General features: G+C 40.2%; 1 protein-coding gene across 1 annotated transcript; it reads left to right on the top strand.

Annotated features, from left to right (window-relative positions):
* On the top strand, positions 1-20,927 carry Cep55 (centrosomal protein 55). Its single transcript, XM_042689315.1, has 9 exons — positions 1-236; positions 3,950-4,144; positions 5,228-5,503; positions 8,700-8,768; positions 12,470-12,620; positions 14,234-14,544; positions 15,737-15,808; positions 16,813-16,938; positions 19,814-20,927. Exons 2-9 carry the CDS (start codon positions 3,962-3,964, stop codon positions 20,012-20,014), a joined length of 1,389 nt encoding a protein of 462 aa, XP_042545249.1. The 5' UTR covers positions 1-236; positions 3,950-3,961; the 3' UTR covers positions 20,015-20,927.
* Positions 20,928-22,575: the final 1,648 nt, after the last annotated feature.

The raw sequence follows: 22,575 nt of genomic DNA, 5'->3' as shown, positions 1-22,575 counted from the left end.
GGTGTGGTAGCCGAGGCCCGCGCCGGGCTTCACCTCAGGTGCTGAGCGGTCCCGAGGTGGCGACGGCGTCAGCTGACGAGGTCTTGGGGGGCCAGATCCCACAGCTCTCCCGTCGCGGCTGGGTTGGTCTGCACGGGAGGCGGTGGGCAGGCCGCGGGTCCCCGCTTCCGGCCTGCCGGGGGCCCTGAGTCTCTCCCTCGGCCGTGGTCGCCTCGCTTCCGCCGTGGGACTTGGCGGTGAGTACTGTCACCCCTCGAGCGGGAGGCGCCGCCAGGCCGGCGGCCACCCCGGGCGCTGTCGTTAGAATGGCTCTTGCGGGTGAGCGGTCAGCCCGCGCTTTGCGAGTCGGCCCCACACACTGCTGCCCCGGGCGGCTGCGGCCCCGACCCTGTGGGCCCGTGGCGGGGGTCACGATCCAGTTGGCCTTCCCCGGCCCCTCGTAGGTGCCCGGGCCGTGTGCCGGCCTCGGGTTACCGCAGCGCCCGCTGTCAACGTGCAGCGCCGGGACTGATGTCCATCGACGGAAAAGCAAGAGCAGGTGGAGGGCAGACACGGCGGGGACCTGATCCCAGGCCGATCCCAGGCCAGGGGCGGTGTCCTGATTAGTTCCCACCGAGGAAAAGGCTTCCCAAAAAACAGAAAACGAAAAGGTGCCCGCCGGCGCAGGTAAGGGCCGAGCAGGAGAAACCCCCGTGGGCGACTGGAATGGAAAATACGTGGAAAGAAGCGCGCACCCACCCGTGGCTCATGCCTGTAATCCTACCCACTCAGGATGAGGGTTCAAAGCCAGCCCAGGCGAGAAAGCTGAGAAACGTGTGTGTGTGTGTGTGTGTGTGTGTGTGTGTGTGTGTGTGTGTGTGTGTGTGTGTGTGTGTGTGTGTGTGTGTGTGTGTGTGTGTGTGTTGGTCCTGGGGCTCGAACTCAGGGTGGGGCCGGCGGGGGCGGAGGGGGGGGCGAAGGGGGAGAGGATCCTGGGGGGTTTTCTTTGCTCAGGGCTAGTGCTCTACCTCTTGAGCCACAGTGCCACTTCCGGCTGTGTCTGTGTGCCTAATTTCCTGCCTGGGCTGTGATCCTCAGAATCTCAGTCTTCTGAGTACTAGGATTACAGGCGTGAGCCACCAGTGCCTGGCCGAGATTCTCTGCGTAACCAGCAAAAAGCCAGAACTGGAAGCCATGGCTCTAGTGGTAGAAAAATCCTAGAGCCTGAAGCCCTGAGTTCAAGCCCCAGTACACACTCTCTTTCCTCTCTTCAATCTGTGAGTGGCATTTTCTGAATAGTTTATTGGAGATAAGAGCCTCATGGACTTTCCTGCCTGGCTGAACCTGGATCCACATATCTCAGTCTTCTGAGTAGTTAGGATTATAGGCATGAGCCATCAGCTCACTTATATGTATTATACTACTTATTTTTGATGGTATTGAGGTTTGAACTCCAGGCCTTTGCTTGCAGACACCATTACTTGAGCCACACCCTTGACCTTTTTTTTTTTTTGCCTAAGTTTATTTTTCAGATAGAGAAAGTTTTACTTTTGCTTTAGACCATCTTCTCGCCTTCATCTTCTTATGTTTGCCTCTCAATTAGCTGAAATTATAAGTATGGACAACTAACTCAGCATTTTTTCTTTTCAGGTACTGGGGCTTGAACTCAGGGCCTGTCACTGTCTCTTTAGCTTTTTGTTCAAGACTGGTACTCTTCCAATTGAGCAACAGCTCCATTTCCAGCTTTTCTTTCTCTATTTTTTGATGGTTAATTGGCGATAAGAGTTTCATGCCCAGGCTGGCTTTGAACCTTGATCCTTAGATCTCAACCTCTTGAATATATAGGATGACAGGCATGTGCAGTTTATTTTATTTTATGTATGTATGTATGTATTTGGTTTTGGGGCTTGAACTCTGGGCCTGGGCTCTGTCCTTCAGCTCTTCAGCTCAAGGAGAGCACTTTACACTTGACCCACATCGCCACTTCTGGTTTTCTGGTAATTGGAGACTTCAGACTTTCTGCCCTGGCTGGCTTTGAACTGTGATCCTCAGATCTCAGCCTCCTGAGTAGCTAGGATTACAGACGTGAGCCACCAGTACCTGGCACAGTTTATTTTTTAAGATAAAGTCTTGATAACATTTTTGCCCAACTTGGTTGAACTTCGATCTTCCTATCACTGCCCTTGAGTGGTTGGGATTATTAATGTGTGCCACTTTGACCCTATATGAAGTATATGTACAGTATATTTCACTATATGTCTACCATAGTTTATATATACTTGCTTCTAATCTGTCATCTAGTATTTTTAGCAGATACTAAGGATCTCCTTAAATTTGGTCCCTTATTCTAAATTTCTTTCCTACCAGATTCCCTGAATATTTTACCTTTTTTAAATTTATAAATATCTTTTTTTTTTTTTTTAATTTTATTTTATTTTATTTGAGAACATACTGTACAGAGGGGTTACAATTACATGGGCAGGATAATGCATACATTTCTTACCAAGCATTGCAGCCTCCTCCTTTGTTTACCCTTCACCTCCCTTCCCAGCCTCCCCCCTCCCTCCCACCCAATCATACCCCCCCCCCCCACCGACATTGTAAAGCTGGTTTTGACATGACATTTTGTACTTCTCATTGTTGCAACAGGTCCACCTGAATCCTTAAACGACTTGTTTGTCCCCATCTCCTCCAAAATTTATAAATATCTTGGATTGGGCTGGGAAGGTAGCTCAGTGGTAGAGCGCTTGCCTTGCATGCATGAGGCCCTGGGTTCGATTCCTCAGCACCACATAAGCAGAAAAAATAAAAAAAAGCTGGAAGTGGCGCTGTGGCTCAAGTGGTAGAGTGCTAGCCTTGAGCTGAAGAGCTGAGGGACAATGCCCAGGCCCAGAGTTCAGGCCCCATGACCGGATCCAAAAAAAAAAAAATATCTTGGATTTTCCTCACTTCCCACCATACTCTCTCAAATGACTATCATGTTAGAGTAAAATAAAGCATATTTTCTAAAATAGGTCATACCATTCTGTTGAATAATGACTTCTTTTTTTTGGTAGACTGAGGCTTGAACTCAGGGCCTAGGCACTGTTCCTGACTGTCTTATTTTTCTTTTTGGGGCCGGTCATGGGGCTTGAACTCTGGGCCTGGGCACTGTCCCTCAGCTCTTCAGCTCAAGGCTAGCGCTCTACCACTTGAGCCACAGCGCCACTTCCGGCTTTTTTCTTTTTGCTTATGTGGTACTGAGGAATCAAACCCAGGGCCTCAGGCATGCAAGGCAAGCACTCTACCACTGAGCCACCTTCCCAGCCCCATCCTGACCTTCTTTTGCTCAAGGCTAGCACCCTACCACTTGAGCCACAGCTACACTTCTGGCTTTTTTGGTAGATTACTGCTAGCTGTTTAGTCTTGTGTCAGATACGTGATCATTACTCACTATTTTAAGGTTTTTAAAAAAAATTATTGGAGACCCCCTCTATTGTTTTTCTGGCCAGTCATGGGGCCTGAACTCTGGGCCTGGGTGCTGTCCCTCAGGTCTTCAGCTCAAGGTTAGCGCTCTACCACTTGAGCCACAGTGCCATTTCTGGCTTTTTCAAACCCAGGGCCTCATGCATACAAGGCAAGCACTCTTACCACTGAGCCACTTCCCAGCCCCCCCGCCATTGTTTTTTAAAAGAAAATTTCTACTAAATTGTGATACCTGTACAGACCATGCACAAAAGAGAGATATGCAGGCTGTCATATTTTTGCAAGACAGTTATTCCTCATATCTCTTACCTGACATTTTTTTTTAATGGTTGCAATACCTCAGAAACCTTCTTTGGTCTATCTCTTGTTCCCTCTGATTTGAATATTTCCTTTCTATTTAGAATTTAGAATGAAATAGTTTATTGAGAATTTAGAATGGAATAGTTTATTGAGATTTAAATTTTAAATGCAAGACTTAAAATATAGTTGACTTTTATTTTCACAGACCATTTCAGAAATGTCTTCTAGAAGTCCAAAAGACTTAATTAAGAGTAAGTGGGGACTAAAGCCTAATAACTCCAAATCAGAAACTGAATTACAGAAATTTAAGGGTGAAATTTCATCTTTAAAAACATCAATGGATGAACTCACAAATGGAAAAGGAAAACTGACTGATAAAGATAAACACAGACTTTTGGAGGTAAATGGTCATTTAATCCTTTTAGTTGTAGTGAACATTCTTAGAAAACATAGTACTTGAATTTTCTGATGCTGCCTTCTTATTCTTGTTATATTTATCCCTACCCTATCCCTCATCAGTAGATGAGCATGTATGTCTTTCAGGAGCCATTTTTTAGCATTTAGCCTTTAGGTTTGGAAGGTTTAATATGATGGAGGGAAGATTCTCAAATACTTATAAGAGCTGTATGTAGAGAGATCTTGGTTTGAGGCTATCCTAGGCAAAAAGTTTGCCAGACCCTACCTCAACCAATAAAAGTTGAGACTTGGATGTGACCTACATCATTTTCAGATCATGGGAAATGAAAATAGGAGGACTGAGGTCCAAACCAGGCCCAGGGAGAAAAGCAAAACCCTATTATAAAAATAATAGAGCCCTGGAATAGTGGTTCACACCTGTGATACTAGCTACTTGGGAGGCTAAGGTCTGAGGATTGTGGTTTGAAGCCAGTGTGGACAGGAAAATCTGTGAGACTTATCTCTAACTAACTACCAATAAATAAGTAAACAGACAGATAAATCAGTCAACCAATCAATCACATGCTAGAAGTAGAGCTGGGGCTCAAGTAGTAGAGTATTAGCTTTGAGCAAAAAATCTCAAGAGATGGTACCCAGGACCTGAGTTCAAGCCCCAGGACTGCACACACACCCAAATGAGAAAGAGCCAAAATAGGAGGAGTTGTGTTTCAAGTGGTACCTAGCAATCACAAGGTTCTTATTTCACACCCCAGTACTACCTTCACTTCCCTCCAAAAAATAATTCATATGAGAAGTTTTCTTTTAGTTTTCTCACACAATCCTTGATACAAGTAGTTTCTCCTTTGTGTCTATGCCCATTCATTTTGTATGTATGTTAATAGAACGTATATTACATTCATATGTATTGATTTATGTCCTTGAGCTGTTTGAGCATAGAACTGGACTTTTTTGGTCCTGATATCATAAAGCCAACTTGATATATAAAAAATAATTAATGCTTGTGAAAATATATTGTTTAGCTGCAAGCTTGACTTGACTTTGTTCTATGTTTCTTCTTTATGTCTAGAAAATTCGAATTCTTGAAGCTGAGAAAGAGAAAAATGCTTACTACCTCACAGAGAAAGACAAAGAAATACAGCAACTCAGAGACCAGCTAAAGACCAGATATAATACGACTGCATTGCTTGAACAGCTGGAAGAGAAAACCAAGGAAGGTGAAAGGAGGGAACAGTTGTTGAAATCCTTATCTGAAGAGACAGATGTACTGAAGAAACAGTTGTCTGCCGCGACAGCAAGACTTGCTGAACTTGAAAGCAAAGCCAGTACCATCCGTTTATCACAGGTGCTAATAATTGTTTTTTAACCCAGATTTCTTTCTTTTTGCTATAATTTGTAATTTGTATGAAGAATAAGTTTGTTAAAGAATGCTTGCCAAATGATGAGACAGCATAGTGAACTTGAAGATCACTTACTTTATTTTAGTTTCTCTATCTCTACAATGGCCAAGAAGAAAGATTCTGTTGAGAACTTATTTCTATAGTTTGGATCATTTAAAAGAGACTTAATTTTCTGGAGGTTTTGTTTGTTTTGTGCAGTACTGGGTTTGAACTTCAGATTTAGGTCCTGTCTCTTTTTTGTTCAAAGCTGGAGTTCTACCATTTGAGCCACAGTTCCACTTGTTGCTTTTTTTTGCTGATTAATTGGAGATGAGAGTCTCAAAAACTTTCTTACCCAGACTGGCTTCAAACTAGGATCCTCAGATCTCAGCCTTCTGAGTAGTTATGATTACAGGTATAAGGCACTAACACTCAGCTTAATTTTTATATTTGAGGTACAAAATTACAATATCAAATCTACTTTTTTTATCTGCATGCATATTTTTCCCCTTTTCTTGTTTGAGAGGTACATACCAGTAGAGTAGGAAGAACAAGGATTTGGAGGTAAAAGACAAGCCTAGGTCCAGATCTTGATTTTGCCTTGTTAACTATGTGACTCTGAACAAATTCCTTAACTGTGTGAGCCTTAGACCAGGTGGCTCAGCAGACCCCTTTCATAAACCTCAGTTTCCACATCAATAAAACCTGGAGAAGCCGGGCACCGGTGGCTCACGCCTGTAATCCTAGCTACTCAGGAAGCTGAGATCTAAGGATCACGGTTCAAAGCCAGCCCAGGCAGGAAAAACCATGAAACTCTTTTCTCCAACAAACCACCAGAAAACTGGAAGTGGCACTGTGGCTCAAGTGGTAGAGCACTTGCTTTGAGATGAAGAGCTGAGGGACAGTGCCCAGGCCCAGAGTTCAAGCCCACAACCCACCCCCGATCTACCCCCCACCAAAAAGAAAAAGCTGGCTAAGAATATTGACAATTGAGTGTGGTAATGTTTGTAAATTGCTAGCATAGTGCCTGTCATACTTGTAAATAGTTACTTTACTGGTCAAATGTTTGATTCTTTTGAAATTTATTAATTTTATTTATTTTTTGCCAGTCCCGAGGCTTGAACTCAGGGCCTGGGCACTGTCCCAGAGCTTCTTTTGCTTAAGACTAGCACTCTACCACTTGAGCCACAGCACCACTTCTGGCCTTGTCTGTTTACTGTGGTACTGAGGAATTGAACCTAGAGCTTCATACATGCTAGGCAAGCACTCTACCACTAAGGCACATTCCCAGCCTTAAACATTTGAATAGTACTAACACAACTACTAAGACTACTTACAGGAAAAAAAAAATCTAACTTTCAAATCTAACACCTCAATGCTGTTAATATAGTCTCTCTTAGTACTTTATTTTCTTTTGGTGGAAGATACAGTGATCAGACCTGTACATTTTATACAGGTAGGCAACTGAATATTTCAAGAAATGACTTCAAAGATGGTGAGTTTTTCTAGAGAATTCCCACAGAACTGAAACTCATGAAACATTGCAGTCAGATTCAAAGTGATTGGTTAAAATCTTTCCTTGAATGAGTTTTGAATATGAAGTACGTCTTAGTAGAAAATAACATTTTTTTTGTGCCGGTCTTGGGGCTTGAACTCAGGGCCTGGGCACCCTCTCTGTGCTTTGTTGCTCAAGGCACTCTACCACTTGAGCCACAGCTCTACTTTTGGTGTTAATTGGGTCTAAGAGTCTCACAGAGTTTCCTTCCTTGGCTGGCTTCGAACTGCAATCCTCAGATCTCAGCCTTCTGAGTAGCTAGGATTACAGGCATGAGCCACTGGTACATAGAAGAAAATATAACTTTGAAATGATTTTGTAGTATTGGTTTCTGCCTGTCAGAAATTGCTGTATCAAACAGAAACTGCTATATCAAACATCCTCAAAAATCTCAACATCTTATGGGAAATGGTGATTTTTCCTTATACCACAGTGTAGTACAAGTTGGAATGGAGGAGGCTTTGCTCCAGTCATTCAGAGATCCAGATCCCTTTCTCCTAGTGGCTTTACCTTAGGATGGAGACTTCCTGCCAGGGCTTCTGTGATCTGTGAAATAGAGTATGTGAGGAGATTGTCAAGGCAGGTTTGGGGGAGGCCTGCAATTAGCATGTTTCACTTCTGTCCACACTCTATCAGACAACTCAGAAGATTCCACTAACCACAGGGAAGGCTGGGAAAGAAAGTCTACTATGTGCTTAGGGAAAAAAGGAGTGGAGGCGGGGGTAGTGTCACAGTTCTACCTGAAAGGGTGAGTGAAGAGATTGTCTGGAGAAAAGCAAATATTTTGAGCCTTCTTACCAATGTTCACATTCGTATCTTTTAAAAAATCCTGAAATACAGCCTTTACAGAGTTGGTTTGCTAGAAATGAAGAAAAAAAGAACTGTTATAAATTCCATGTACTCTATGTGAACTAAAACTGATTAATACTAGTAGAGGTTGAGCATCAAAAATACAAAATGTTTCAAAATCTGAAGCTTTTGTTTACCAGTGTGCCACCAAAAGTAGAAAATAATCACACCTGTCACATTCTATATAAAAGTAGCTTCAGACTGTGTATAAATAAGGCAGATACAAAATACAAACACATTTCATGTGTGGAGTTAAATCCTATCATCAAGATGTATTCATTATGTATATACAAATATTCCAAATTCCAGAAAATCTACAATATCAAATACTTCTTGTCTTAGCATTTTCAGAGTATGCTAATCTGAACTATGCTACTCAAACTATGTTTGTAAAACCTAATTCTAGAAAAGAAAGTTCTCATCTTTTGGTTGACAATTTATGTTTTCTAGATTTCATTGAAATAGCCCAATTGTTTTGACTCCTCTTGGTGAAAAACCAGGCGTTTCTAGTGATTCTGTGCTCCATGCAACTCAAGTCAAATTAGATCTGAAATCTCAGGGTTTCCAATCTTCCAATCTTGTAAATGTTAATTTTCACAGTGGTCCTTTGGTAACCTGGCTATTTGGTTCTAAAGTATGTTATCAAATTTTGGGATGCCCCTGAGAAATATACATAGTGTATTTTTATGGAACTGAATCTACGAAGGAAACTTGTGTTGTTGAATGTGTAATGTTAAGTGATATTGGATTATTTACAGACTTCGGCTACTGGCTGCCTCAACTCATCAATGAGTAACATTCATGAGATGGAAATGCAACTAAAAGATGTAAGTTCATTTCTTTTGATTGTTATGGGTAAATAAGCTATGGGACTAACTTGTTGACTTTTAAATTTTATAAAGTTGGAAGCATTAGCATCTCTACTGAAAAGAATCAAGTGATGAGGCAAGAGAAGTGGATTGTAATGGTTGCCTAAGTCACTACCAAGGCATTCAGGAGAAAAATTTTTTTTAATTTAATTTTATTTTATTTGTGAACATACTGTACAGAGGGGTTACAATTACATGGGCAGGATAATGCATACATTTCATACCAAGCAGAGAAAATTTTTTTCAAGTAGGTTACAAATATGTCCACAGCGTCTCTTCTTCACCTAAATCTAATTTGTTCAGCTGCTATTTTATTATAATTAATTTTCCTTTTTTTGTGGTGCTGAGACTGGAACTCTAAGCTTCTTACTCTCACTTATGCCTGGCACTGTACCACTTGAGCCATGCTTCTAGTTCAAAATTGCTGGCTAATTGGAGATAAGAATCTCTTTGATTTGTCTGCCTGTGCTAACTTTGAATTAAGATCCTCAGATCTCAGCCACCTGAGTATTAGGATTATTGATATGAACCACTGGCTCCTGTCTGTGTTGGAAGTTTTGCTTACAGAATACTTAGTAGATTCCTGTTAGAACAGGAGTAAGAACATTCTCAGCATTCCATAGGACTTCATTTTTGCCCTTAGTCTATATTTTTATTGATAACTTGGATGCAAATATTAATTGCATACCACACAAATGTGTAGCTGACACTCATTGGAAGGAATGACTAATGAATGATGACTCTAAAGATTCACAACTAACAGCATTAAGGTTTACTGATAGCCACTAGATATTTCACTTCTTGATACTATTAAGAGAGGGGAAAGAGCAGATGCATGCAATCAGCTGGAAGAGACAGAATAAAATGCTTCCTGTACTGAAGTAACATCGCCATCATGTGGCTCTTTAGAATACTGTTTGAGTCTTATGCTAACTTTTTCGTTCAATAAAGTATCAACAAATTTATTTAAAAGGAAAAAAATTTCATGACTATCCTATGTTGACAAACTTTGTATTAAAATGCTTCATAAATATGAACATAAATTAACTCTAAAATTAGTTATCTGTAGCATCTAACATGCTACAACTGACAAACACAATGTGGACATATGTGCTTTTTGAGTCATATTATGACATATGTGCTATCTCACCTGGCAATTAAATTTGAACATGATTCTGAGAACCTCATTGGTCAAAAGATGCATGTAATGTGAACAGGGGAGGCAGTGGATCTGAACAAAGAATGACTGCTGCTTCTTGATTTGAAATAGAACAGGAATCTTAGCAACCTTCTCAGCTGCATTGCTTGCTATGAAGTCAAGATGTTAGTATTTCTTTGAGACTGATTGTTATAAAAAATTTCAAACATTCAGAAGAGTTGAAAAAAGTATGAGCAAGTTCATATACACCATGAATAGTCAATAATGGGACACTGTTTAAATCAAATTACTACACTGAAACTAGCCATACATTATTAAGGACATAGTACAGAATGGATATATAGGATCTCTACCTGATAAGGAACTTTTAAACCACACAAGAACTACTAAACAGTTGCCTGGAGGGTACAGAGCGCCCAGTATTTGGGCTGGGGGGCCCTAGACTAACTCTTTGAGTCCAGAGGCCAATTCTGTCTTATTTCCTCACTCTGAAAATCCTTTTAAGCCCCATATATACACACTTTGTTATGAATTCATAGGGCCCTATAGAAGGAGCCCACTAAAGTTTGGAGGAACTCTTTAAACTTTAGAGCTTCCCTACATATAAATTTTTGTGGATATAGGGCTCAACTGCCTGTGTCTTTAAAAGATGGAAGTTCTCACCAGAAAGCAGAGGCTCATTTCTGCAAAGACATTCTAGGTTTCAGAGGACAGTGCATACAGTCACAGATTGGAAGGTAGCAGACTTAATCCCCTTCTGTGACTTTGCTCTACTATTGTGTATTCTAAAGGTACGTGATATACAGTGATTGCCCATTTTATTTCACAAGCCATAAGAGATTTTTGGAATATTTTTCATGAGCATATATTAGTTGTATAGCGGAGTTTCATTATGATATTACTGTATATGTTTAGAGCATATGTTGATTAGATTCATTCCCTCCATCCATCTCTCTCTTCCTATCCCACTTCTTAAAACAATTTTAACCCAATGAGTGTAAAGTACTTCAACCATATTTGTGTTGTCTGTTTGCCCTCCACACAGAACCTGGTTTACATCCTGTCATTCATTTTTTAAAGTGATTAATTTGTCAAAGGATTTTTACCATTGTATCTTACACAGATATTTTATACAGATATTATACTTTAATGAGATTAACTTCCTTTATTACTCTCTCCCCATCTTCTGCCCTTTCCCATTATAGGATAGCTTTTAGTGAGTCTCCTTAGGTCATCTTTTATATAGAGATGCAATAAATGTATTTGGATACTATTCACTCCCATCATTTTCTTTTCCTTTCCTAATCCCCTCAAACAGTTCCATTGTTAAGAACATGTTTAATATGTATGTGAATATATATACACATACACACAGGTATATGTATGTGTATAAATGTATGATCATGTATGTTTTTATGTATATGTTTATTTTTTAGATCTAGCTCTACATATAGGAGAGAACATGCAGCCTTGGTCTTTCTGAACCTGGTTTACTTCATGTAGCATGATCATCTCTGGTTTTGTCCATTTACCTACTAATGACAATGTTATTCTTTATGACTGACTATACTCCATTGTGGATATATACCACATCTTTTGGGGGAGAGGGTCAGTTGTGGAGCTTGAACTCTGGGTTTGGGTGCTGTCCCTGAGCTCTTCATCTCAAGGCAAGTGTTCTACCACTTGAGCCACAGCACCACTTCTGGTTTTCTGGTGGTTTATTGGAGATAAGAGTCTCACGGACTTTCCTGCCCAGGCTGGCTTTGAACCATGATCCTCAGATCTCAGCCTCCTGAGTAGCTAGGATTACAGGCGTGAGCCACCTGCACCCGGCAGATACCACATCTAGGTTGTTCCTATACTTGGCTATTGTGAATAGTGCTGCAGTGAACATGAGTATTGAGTGTCTCTATTGTATCCTCACTAATATTCCTTCAGATACATGCCCAAGAGTGGTATCACTGGATCATATGGTAATTCTGTTTGGATTTTTCTGAGGACTGAACATGCTGTTTTTAATAGTGGTTGCACTAATTTACATTCCCACCTACAAGGCTCCTTATGTTTTGTTCTGCATCCTCTTCCGAAGTTATTGTTTGATGGCCATTCTTCCTGAGTGAGATGAAAGTTCAATGTTTTAATTTACATGTTTTTTGTTTGGTTTTTTTTTTTGGCGGTTGTGGGGCCTGAACTCTGGGCCTGGGTGCTGTCCCTCAGCTCTTCAGCTCATGGCTAGTGATCTACCACTTGAGCCATAGCACCACTTCTGGCTTTTTCTGCTTATGTGGTGCTGAGGAATCAAACCCAGGGCCTCATGCATGCAAGGCAAGCATTCTACCACTGAGCCATCTTCCCAGCCTCAATTTGCTTGTTTTTTACCACTATAAAAATTTTATGTGTTGGAAAAGCAGTTTCACTTGATCTCCCCTGTGCTTTACTATTTTTGTTTATTATTATTATTTTGTTTTTATTATTGGTTTTCTTCCCTCTTCATTGCAAGGCCCTGGAGAAGAATCAGCAGTGGCTTGTGTATGATCAGCAGCGTGAGGTCTACGTTAAAGGACTTTTAGCAAAGATCTTTGAGCTGGAACAGAAAACAGGAGCAGCTGCTCCTTCACTCCTACAGCAGACACAAAAGACTGAATCTGAAGGTACTGATTAGTGTAAGTTTTCCTTTTGGATAGGCCTGACATTTTTCCAAAAGGAGTGATTCATCAAATTTAGATTTGGGTGAATATGTGTTAGAAAGTAAAATAAAAACATGTTTTCTAAGCTGGAAATAGCATTTGCAAGTTTGTCCCATTTCCTGTTTTCAAATCAAAAGAAGGCACAAGTCAAAGGTAAAGGGGTTATGATTAGGAGCTCAGAAATCATGTGGCATTTCCTCTACCCTTAACATGGCACTTCCTTCCAAGTCTGTTTCTACTTTTATTTTCTTCAGAGCTGGCCTTGCTGGCTGGTTATCTTCTCATTTTGTCTTCAGCACTTACTCTTATCAAACCCAGGAGAAAAAAATGTGTTTTATAGATCATTCTTCAACCATTTTATTCTCACTATGGCTTTAAGATGAAGTTTCTTATTCATGATGCTTTTTGACATGTGTTTTGCAGCTTCTCTAACATTGACCTCAGCTGAGAGAGTTGTCAGTTTGACAGCACCCAAAAGACTCCTAAGAGGTGGGACAGAAGTATCATTAGTCTCATTTTACAGAAGAAATTGTTTTAGCACTTCAAGGTGTGATGAACTGGGATAAAAGAGAAACACACACACACACACACACACACACACACACACACACACACACACACACACACACACACACACACACAAAACACTGCTTAAAAAACTAGAAGCTGTGGGCTGGGAAGGTGGCTCAGTGGTAGAGTGCTTGCCTTGCATGCTTGAGGCCCCGGGTTCAATTCCTCAGCACCACATAAGCAGAAAAAGCTGGAAGTGGTGCTGTGGACCAAGTAGTAGAGTGCTAGCCTTGAGCTGAAGAGCTGAGGGACAGCATCCAGGCCCCCAGTTCAAGCCCCATGACTGACAAAAAAAAAAAAAAATTTAACCCAAAACCTATAAGCTATAAGGGAAAAGGAGTCTTTAATTACATGAATAGAAGGCTTAAGAGAGGGGAGCCAGACTCACATCTGAATATTTAAAATAAAGCTAATGTTAAAAGGAAAATATAAAGGAAGTGTCTCTAGACATAATTCAAAGTTGTTCAGGACAGAGTTAATACCTGAACACATTTATACATTTGTTACATACTAAAGTAGGAGTTAGTTAAACCTTAATTTTTTTCCTTTAATAATAAGTGTTATTTCTCCTCCCCTTTTCCTTGCTCTCTGTTTCTCAGAGTAGTATAAACACTTAATAAAGTAACCTAATAGTACAGAAAGACTCTGCCCCACCTTTCCTATCACATGTTAACACTTCTGTCTTTAATTCTGTTATTTCCATATCTATAAACAATGAGCTACATTCCTATTCATTTATCTTTAGATATCAAGGACTAATTAGACATCAGTCACAAAATCATTCCATGATTGTTTTTAATTCCTTTGTTTTGTAACTTCAAATAATAGTCCTAAATTGCTATTTCTTAAGATCCATCAAATGTCAATCATAGCCCCCATCTCATGACTTCATTTTATAAGCTGAAAACATGACATGATCTCATTTGTAGAAGCATGCTTGAAGTTTAATTTCTTAGGTTATCATTGATTTTATAAAGTGAGCTGTGTCACAATGTTGTTTGCTGCAGCTTTTCTTCAAGAAGAGAAGCAGAAGTATTACAACCACTTGGCAAATGCCAAAAAAGATCTTGAGGTCGAACGCCAAACCATAACTCGGTTGAATTTTGAACTTAGTGAATTTCGAAGAAAATATGAAGAAACTCAAAAAGAAGTTCATGATTTAAATAAGCTGTTGTGTTCACAAAGAAATGCAGATGTACAACAGCTGGAAGAGAGCAGGCATAAAACAGAGAAAATACAAAGACTTAAGGAAGAGAATGATATTGCCAGGGAAAAACTTGAAGAGGAGAGGAAGAGATCTGAAGAGCTCTTATCTCAGGTAAGCTTATCAAGGAAGGCTCACCATGATTCAGAATTCAAATTTTCCTTGAGCACCTACCAAGCATCAGAGACTGTATTAACCAATGGAGAACAAGCATGAAACAGCTTCCTGCCCCTCACAGGAGTTTTATATTCTAGCATAGAAACAGATCAAAAAGAAGTACCCAAATAAGCAAGTAGAGTAAAGGAAATAAAGAGAAATTGGGGGCTAGTGAAGACTTCACTGAGGAGATATATTTGAACCAAGATTTGTCAGAAAGGTAACTTGGATTACCCCTCATTGGAGGAAATCACACCCATGAAGGCTCTGAATGACAAGGAAGTGACCAAAGAAAGATGTAAAGTCGTGAGAAGAATCAAGGCTCTTTCTAAGCTGGCATCTTCATCATGCCAGTACTATGCTTAGTGACTTCACATAGTCCCTTCCATGTTCTTGTTATACTCAAAACTTTGAGCCAGGCTGTCTTAATATTAGAGTTATTAGAGTGGGGAAAATTAGAAATGAATACTACTTTCACAGAAAGCCATTAGTTTAAATTTTGCTTGGCAGCATGGAGTAATGGAAAAAAACAGTACTTGGAATCCATCTGTGGCCTTAGGCAAATCATCTGCCTTCTCTGACCTATATGGGATTTATTGATCAAAGGAATAATAACCTCTCCTTGCCTTAGAGGTCCATTCATTGTGAGGGTCAGGGAAATGAAAAATGCTTTATAAAAGAAGTAAGTGTCAGGTTATTGTTATTACTATCATAAATTTTAAAATCATCCCAAAGCTGAGCTTAAGAGAAAGCGAGTTACTGAGCTAACATATTCCTTCATCTGTACTGCTTTCCTATCTGTAGGCATGAATAGGGACACTTAGGCAAAACAAAGTAGAAATGATTAAGTTTTGCTCCAGCTGTGCAGCTAAGAAGATGAGGTACTCCCTTCCTTGTCATACTCTAGATGATGGCAGATGTCAGAGCCTCCAGGAAAGTACCACAGAGTGTTTGTCAGTGGTCAGTGTGGTAGTTCAAGGAACTTGAAGCCAGTTGCTTACACAGCTCCATCTAACAAGCATCTGGAATGAGTCATCCAGATAACAGGTGTTGTCCTGGTTAGATCTGTGACTAATGTAAGCGCCTCAGGCATCCCAGGAAAGAGATAAAGGTTGGATGAGACAATGTTGGTTCTCTTTGCATCCTACAGGTCCGGTTTCTTTACAGGTCTCTGCTAAAGCAGCAAGAGGAACAAGCAAGGGTGGCTCTGTTGGAACAACAGGTACTCGCTGGGGTTGCGTTGAAACTCACGTTGGTCTGCTAGAAAATGTAGTTTTTTCCTGCTGTTTACACTGGTCTGTGGAAAACTATTCATAGTTGTGAAAAAAGTATTTTTAAAAGACTAACAAAAAATCTCTAGAGACTCTGTACTAGCCTTACATTCTTGGTACTCTCCTTAGACTAAACCAGTTTTTGGAGATATAATGACATTTTCTTGCCAGGTAATTGCTGGCTTTAGCAGATTTTGCTCTTCCCTGGATGGCTATAGTTATTAACTCTAGCCTACCATGGTTTCTTAAATAGGGCCACATTATAATTTCAAGCAGAATTCAGGTACCATTTACTGTCAGAATGAGCAGAGATTCTGTGTGTGTGCGTGTGTGCGCACGTTTGCGTGCAGGTACGTGTACATGCGCACACACACTTTTGCACCAGTCCTAGGACTCAGGGCCTGGATGGTGTCCTTGGACTTTTGTGCTCAAAGCTAGTTCTCTACCATTTTGAGCCAGCGTTCCATTTGTGGCTTTTTGGTAGTTAATTGTATATAAGAGTTTCATAGACTTTCTTGCCTGTGCTATCTTTGAACCATGATCCTCAGATCTTAGCCTCCTGAGTAGCTAGGATTACAGGTATGAACAGTGCCTGGTGTGAGCAAGGGTTTTTATATTCCAATCTAAGGATAGTCATCTCTTTTGCTTCTCCCTCCCTATCCCTGAAATAAAGGGGGCTCGGGGGAGGGGGGGTTGAATGGATAATACTAAACATCAGTGTACTAAGCTGTTCTTTACTTACTCGTACCTCAAATCATGGCTTTGCTTCATGGACAAACCAAGTCCTCAGTCTTAAACTTCATCTATTAACATCTCACTATATGTCAGATGAATTCTTGCTATGAGAGTAAAATAATGCATTTTCTTCTTGTGTTAATAAAGAATGCAAGCATCCACTCAGGAGAACTGGATCCTATCTATCAACTATAATTGTCTTGTCCTGGGCATTTTCTAGATGCAGGCATGTACTTTAGACTTTGAAAATGAAAAACTTGACCGGCAAAATATGCAACATCAACTACATGTAATTCTTAAGGAACTTCGTAAAGCAAGTAATCAAATAACACAATTGGAATCCTTGGTGAGTTTCAAATGGGTAACCTAAAACTTCAGGTTTTAGCTCATCTTTCTGACTTCTATTTATATGTCAAATTAGTTCTCAAATCAAGAGCTTACTTGGGATAGCTGGCTTCATCTCCAATCTGTAAGCAGAACTGTCATTAGAAGCAATTACCCTTCAAGCATAAGTTCAGAGCTCAGAAAGAGGGACATTGTGTACCTCTTAAAACAGTCACCTTACAGGTGTTCAAGATCATCTTCCCTTCCCCCTGCCCAGGTGCTTTGATTCTCCACTTACAACACCTGCCTGGGAAGACAGGCGTAGAAGAGAGGGCATCACAGAATTTTGATCCGAAATTACATTTTTCTATTAGAAGTATTTTGTATTTAGGGATAATGGATTGTCACTTTAAATAAGCTTTTTTTTGTGTGATACTGGGCTTGAACTTGGAGCTTAGCTGTCACATGAACCACACCTCCAGCCCAGCCCTTTGCTGGTTATTTTGGAGAAGTCCTTCAGACTTTTCTGCTGAGCTGACTTTCAACCACAGTCCTTTGACTCTCAGCTTCCTAGGAAGCTAGGATTATAGGTGTGAGCCTAGTTATCATGAAAACTGTTAGGTTTTTAAAAAGAGGTACTCGAGTAAGAACAGCAGCACTCACGTGGTATTCAGGTAAGGGGTAGGTTTATTCAGTAGACCTGCTGGGACCAGGCAAGGTTGGCACTCCACGCGGCTGGGAAAGGCCTGGGAATGAGAGAGAGCTGGGAAAGAGAGGAAAGAGCAGCAGAGAAAGGGGAGAGGGGAGAGAGAGAGAAGAGAGAGAGAGGGAGAGCTAGAAAAGAACAGAAAGGGAGATAGGTAGCAGAGAGAGAGCAGTGAGAGAGCAGAGAGCTAGAAACGAACAGAGAGAGAGCTAGAATAGAACAGAGAGAGAGAGCCTGGGCCTGCACTAGGCCTTATCTAGGGTATGGGCGGGGAAAGGTGTGGCCACATCAAATTCAGATGTGACCTCACCGGATGCAGATGTGACCTCTTCCAGGTGTCCCAGTTGCCTAGGTAACGCAGGTACTGGGTGGAGACTTTGCTGCGAGGAGGGTGGAGTCTGCTAGCCATCCAGGAGCCGACCTTACAAAAACATAATTCTTTTGAGTAATATTGTTCACTAGAGATGTGATTTTTCTTTTCACTTACTTTTTTTCATCTTATTAATGAGCTTTTGGACCAAACCTATTGGAATCTTTCTCTGTGTGTGTATGTATGTGTATGCTAGTACTGAAGAATATTTAGAATAGATTAAATAACATTTACATTAAATAACATTTTAATAATAGCAAATGACTCACACCTGTAATCCTAGCTACTTAGGAGGCTGAGTTCTGAGGATCCTGGTTCAAACCCTGTCCGGTAAGAAAAATTCAAGAAACTCTTATCTCTGTTAACCAGCAAAATGCTGGAAGTGAAGTGACAAGAGAGATCATTAGATGGACTTTAAGCCCCAGTACCAACACACAAAACAAACACACAGGGCTTGGAATGTGGCTTAGTGGTAGAGTGCTTGCCTAGCATGCATGATGCCCTGAATTCAATTCCTCAGCACCACATAAACAGAAAAAGCCAGAAGTGGTGCTGTGGCTCAAGTGATAGAGCGCTAGCCTTGAGTAAAAGAAGTTCAAGGACAGTGCCTAGGCCCATAGTTCAAGCCCCAGGACTGACAAAAGAAAAAAGCAAAAAAATACCACAGAGCATCCAAATATAACCCTTTGGTTTTCAAGTGATGAAAAAAGCAAATGTCAAAAAACTAAAATAATTTGCATATGAATAAAGGAAAGAAAAGGTGTGCCTAGCTCTTTACTATGCCATTAACTTTGACTATGTATAATTTCTGAAGATTAGAATCACTTCTACTAATGACTATTTTTCAAAGTCTAGAAGTCAGAGGGTATATGAAAGAATCTGTAGTTTTGTTGTCTTATGTTCCTACTGTCTTCATAGTGTGATAGATATGCGTACTCACTTTTAAACTTTCTTGACTTCTGAATTCTTCAAGGAAAAAACATGAAAAAGGAAAATGAATAAAAGATTCCATTTCTGCATATAAACTATTTATCTGCTAAAATTCTTAGTGGCTTTAATTCCATGTCATTCTTTGTTTGTTTCTGTTTTTGAGATGAAGTTTCACTCTATAGAGCAGGCTGACCTAGAACTTCTTCAGTGCTGGGATCTATAGTTTATGAATCTATCTTTATTGAAAAAATTGCCTGTTTTATAAAACTAGCAAAGTTATGCATGTATGATGATGTTATGATGAAACCCCTTTGTTGGTATAATATATACTAATTTAAAAGATTTGAATGACTATTAGAAAAAACGCAAATGTAGTGAACCTCATGCAGATTTTTTTTTTAATAATCTGGTTCTGAAGCTTGAACTCTGGGCCTAGGCACTGCCCCCGAGCTTTTGTGCTCACAGCTAATACCCTACCACTTGAGCCATGCTCCACCCCCAGCTTTTTGTGGCTAATTGGAGATAAGAATCTCATTAACTTTTCTGCCTGGGCTGGCTTCAAACCACAATCCTCAGATCAATCACCTGAGTAGTTAGGGTTACAGGTGTGAGTCACCAGTGTCCAACTTCATGCCCACATTTTATATTTGACTTAACAGAACATATTTATATAAGCATCCAACTGCAGTACTTTTCTGGGCAATTTGAACAATTATAATAATTCTCTGGGTAATCCATAACCACCTCATATGTTGCCACCAAAAAATCCTGACAAGCAGAGATTTTTAAAGAGAAAATGTCTTAAGGGCTAAAGCAGCTAGCAGATATACAGTTAACGTTGCTGAGCAGTAGACCTTCTATACAAATGGTGTTCATTTGCAACTTTTTCAGAAACAGCTTCATGAGTTTGCCTTCACAGAGCCATCCGTTGCTTCCCAAGGAGAAAGTGGAAACAGAAGAAAAATTACCTCACCCAAAAGTCCCGGTGCTGCACTAAATGAAAGCCTGGTAGAATGTCCCAAGTGCAATGTCCAGTATCCAGCCACCGAGCATCGAGATCTGCTCGTCCACGTTGAATACTGTTCTGAGTAGCAGAATCGTTATTGCTGGGTTTTGTGCAGAAAGATTCAATACTGTATCTTATGTTTGCTTAGGGACATCTTTGATTACATAGGCCACCTCTTGCACATGAAGCTGCCCATCTATCTTTGACACCAGAGGTAGTGGTGTGCCTGGAAATCACTGCATCTCCCAAAATGCTGCTTTGCATTTTCCTTGGCACTGATTATTCTCTGTAGTGGATCACCAGGCTGCAGTGACAGATGTGGTGAGCAGTGGGCATTGAGACTACTAATGTTTTGCACTGTTGAAATACTTGACAAAGCGAAGATAGCTACTGCCTGTAGGTTAAATCTGTTGCACTAGCAAGCAAATACTTGTTTGGGGGAGCTTTACAAGTCAAAAGTAATTAACTGTCTTACTGTGTTGACTTTTTTAAATTTAATAGCTTTGTTTAGTTTTGATATCAACAGTTAAAAGGTGGTAGTAGTATTTTCATTTTTTTCTTGCGATTATAGAGCGGTTACTAGAAAAGTTAGGAATTTTCACAACCTTTATTGCTGCTTCCTGTTGAAACTGTAAATCCAGCCATCTAAGCACAAAGCAGATTTCGCTTCAGGAATATTTTTAAGTAGCCACACACAGCGTTTTCTCTCATTATCTGGCTGTAACTTTAACTTGGATTTCATTAGTACCAGTTGGGTTAGTTAAAATTGTTAAAATAAATTTTAACAAAACTAGCCTTCTGGTTTTACAGCTTTTTTTTATTCTTATTTTTGCATTGTTAAAACTGGGCAATGTAATTGTCAGATTCTATTTTGGAAAGATATTTTTATACATGCTTTATGTAAACTGAAAGTTTTATTTCTTCAGTTTTTCTGACATCCTTAACACTGGGCTACTGTTAGCAATATAAAGGAAAAAAAGAATAAAATTACTTAATGTTTTACTGTGTCATGTGTATGTATATACTTAAGATCTCTAAGACATATTGGGAGTTCAATATTAGCATCTGCTATAAGATGATAAGGTAATTAAAACAGCAGAACTGCTACCACTCTGAAAGAGGTAGGAGTAGATAGTTTCAGGTATCCTTGTTGAGCAGATTCAATATATATCTTGATCAATACATATGATTCAGAGCTCTTTCTTTTTCTCCCCCTCCCCCCCCCCCCCATCAGTCGTGGGATGGGGCTTGATCTCTGGGCCTGGGTGCTGTCCCTGAACTCTTCAGCCCAAGGTGAGTGCTCTACCACTTGAGCCACAGCACCACTTCCAATTTTCTGGTGGTTTATTAAAAGTAAGAGTCTCATGGACTTTCCTGCTGGCTTTGAACCATGATCCTCAGATCTCAGCCTCCTGAGTAGCTAGGATTGCAGGCGTGAGCCACTGGCTCCCAGCTCAGAGCTATTTCTTCCAAAGGCAAGACAAAAGCACTCAGTTATTTAATTGGGATATTTTTAGACCAGACAAATTGTAAGATCTGTTTGTCAAAATAAAATTCTTCCATAACTTAGTACCAGATTCACAATCACGCTTGGACAAAAGATATAGAAGTATTCTTCAGTCAGTTTTTATTCTGAGCCTTACTCTTACAGCAACGACTATTTACTTATAAATATAGGCCTTAAGGAAGTTGCTGTCTCCTTACAATATTTTTTTTCATTAAAGTGTTTTTTACTTTTTATTGTAAAGATACTTAAGAGGGGTTACAGTTACACGCGTAAGGTAATGAATACATTTCCGGTTGAGCATTGTTACCCCCTCCTTTGTTTTTCTCCTACCAGGCCTTGCCATCCCACCTCCCCAACTTCTCCCCTCCCCCAACCTCCGATGTTGTAAAGTTTGTTTTCAACATCGCATCTTGTACATCTCATTGTTACAATCTCCTTACAACTTTTAAGCAAGCAGGTTATTGCCTCTAGTTTATAAAGGTAGAAAATGCCCTGGTCATTCAGTAAGTAGTGGAGTCAGAAGCAAATCTCAGGCTTTGGTCCCTGCCAAAGGACTATGGGGTAAAGGGATGTGGGCCCACGGGACACCTAGCCAAGGACACAACCCTAATAAAGGCTTTAGCTGTGAAACTCCCCCAACAGATGGATTTTTATGCATTTCTGAATTGTAGATTATTTAGAACAAGAATTCCTTTTTCTGGATCATGTTACTGAAGCAGGGATCAATAAAGGGTATTTCCAAGGCCTGAAAATCTTCATGGGGTTAAAGGCAGATTTCTTTTATAAATAAACCGAGTCCTTTTTTCATGGCAGCTAAATACCTATACCTATGCTTAGGACACGTTTGGTTCTGGAGATCTAGAAACCAGGCTAAATGTGTAACACTGTGAGCTCTTAATTACAACTCAAGTTGCTGCTCATACCAGCATCACTTTTCAGATGAACAAACTAAGATGTAGATTCATTTCCCTCTAATAGTCCCTAATGACTGGGAAAGAAAGTGTTTAAACTTACCTCTGTGTTTCAACTGAGGAGATCCATCCTATCTTTTTCCTTATATTATGTGCCCCATTAACACATGCCAGAATTCTTTTTTAAAGCAATATTTTAAGCCAGGCATGATGGTTCACATCTGTAATG

Source organism: Dipodomys spectabilis, unplaced genomic scaffold (assembly GCF_019054845.1).
Source record: "Dipodomys spectabilis isolate Male_0828 unplaced genomic scaffold, ASM1905484v1 ptg000125l, whole genome shotgun sequence".
NCBI classification, from domain to species: domain Eukaryota; kingdom Metazoa; phylum Chordata; class Mammalia; order Rodentia; family Heteromyidae; genus Dipodomys; species Dipodomys spectabilis.
Note: the sequence above shows the minus strand (reverse complement) of the source record. Positions and strands in the feature narration are given on the sequence as shown.

Coding starts and splice junctions, on each gene's coding strand:
- Cep55 (XM_042689315.1), top strand. CDS start 3,962: ATGTCTTCTAGAAGTCCAAAAGACTTAATTAAGAGTAAGTGGGGACTA. Junction 8,769..12,469: donor TGGAAATGCAACTAAAAGAT/GTAAGTTCATTT, acceptor CTTCATTGCAAG/GCCCTGGAGAAGAATCAGCA. Junction 14,545..15,736: donor CTGAAGAGCTCTTATCTCAG/GTAAGCTTATCA, acceptor TGCATCCTACAG/GTCCGGTTTCTTTACAGGTC.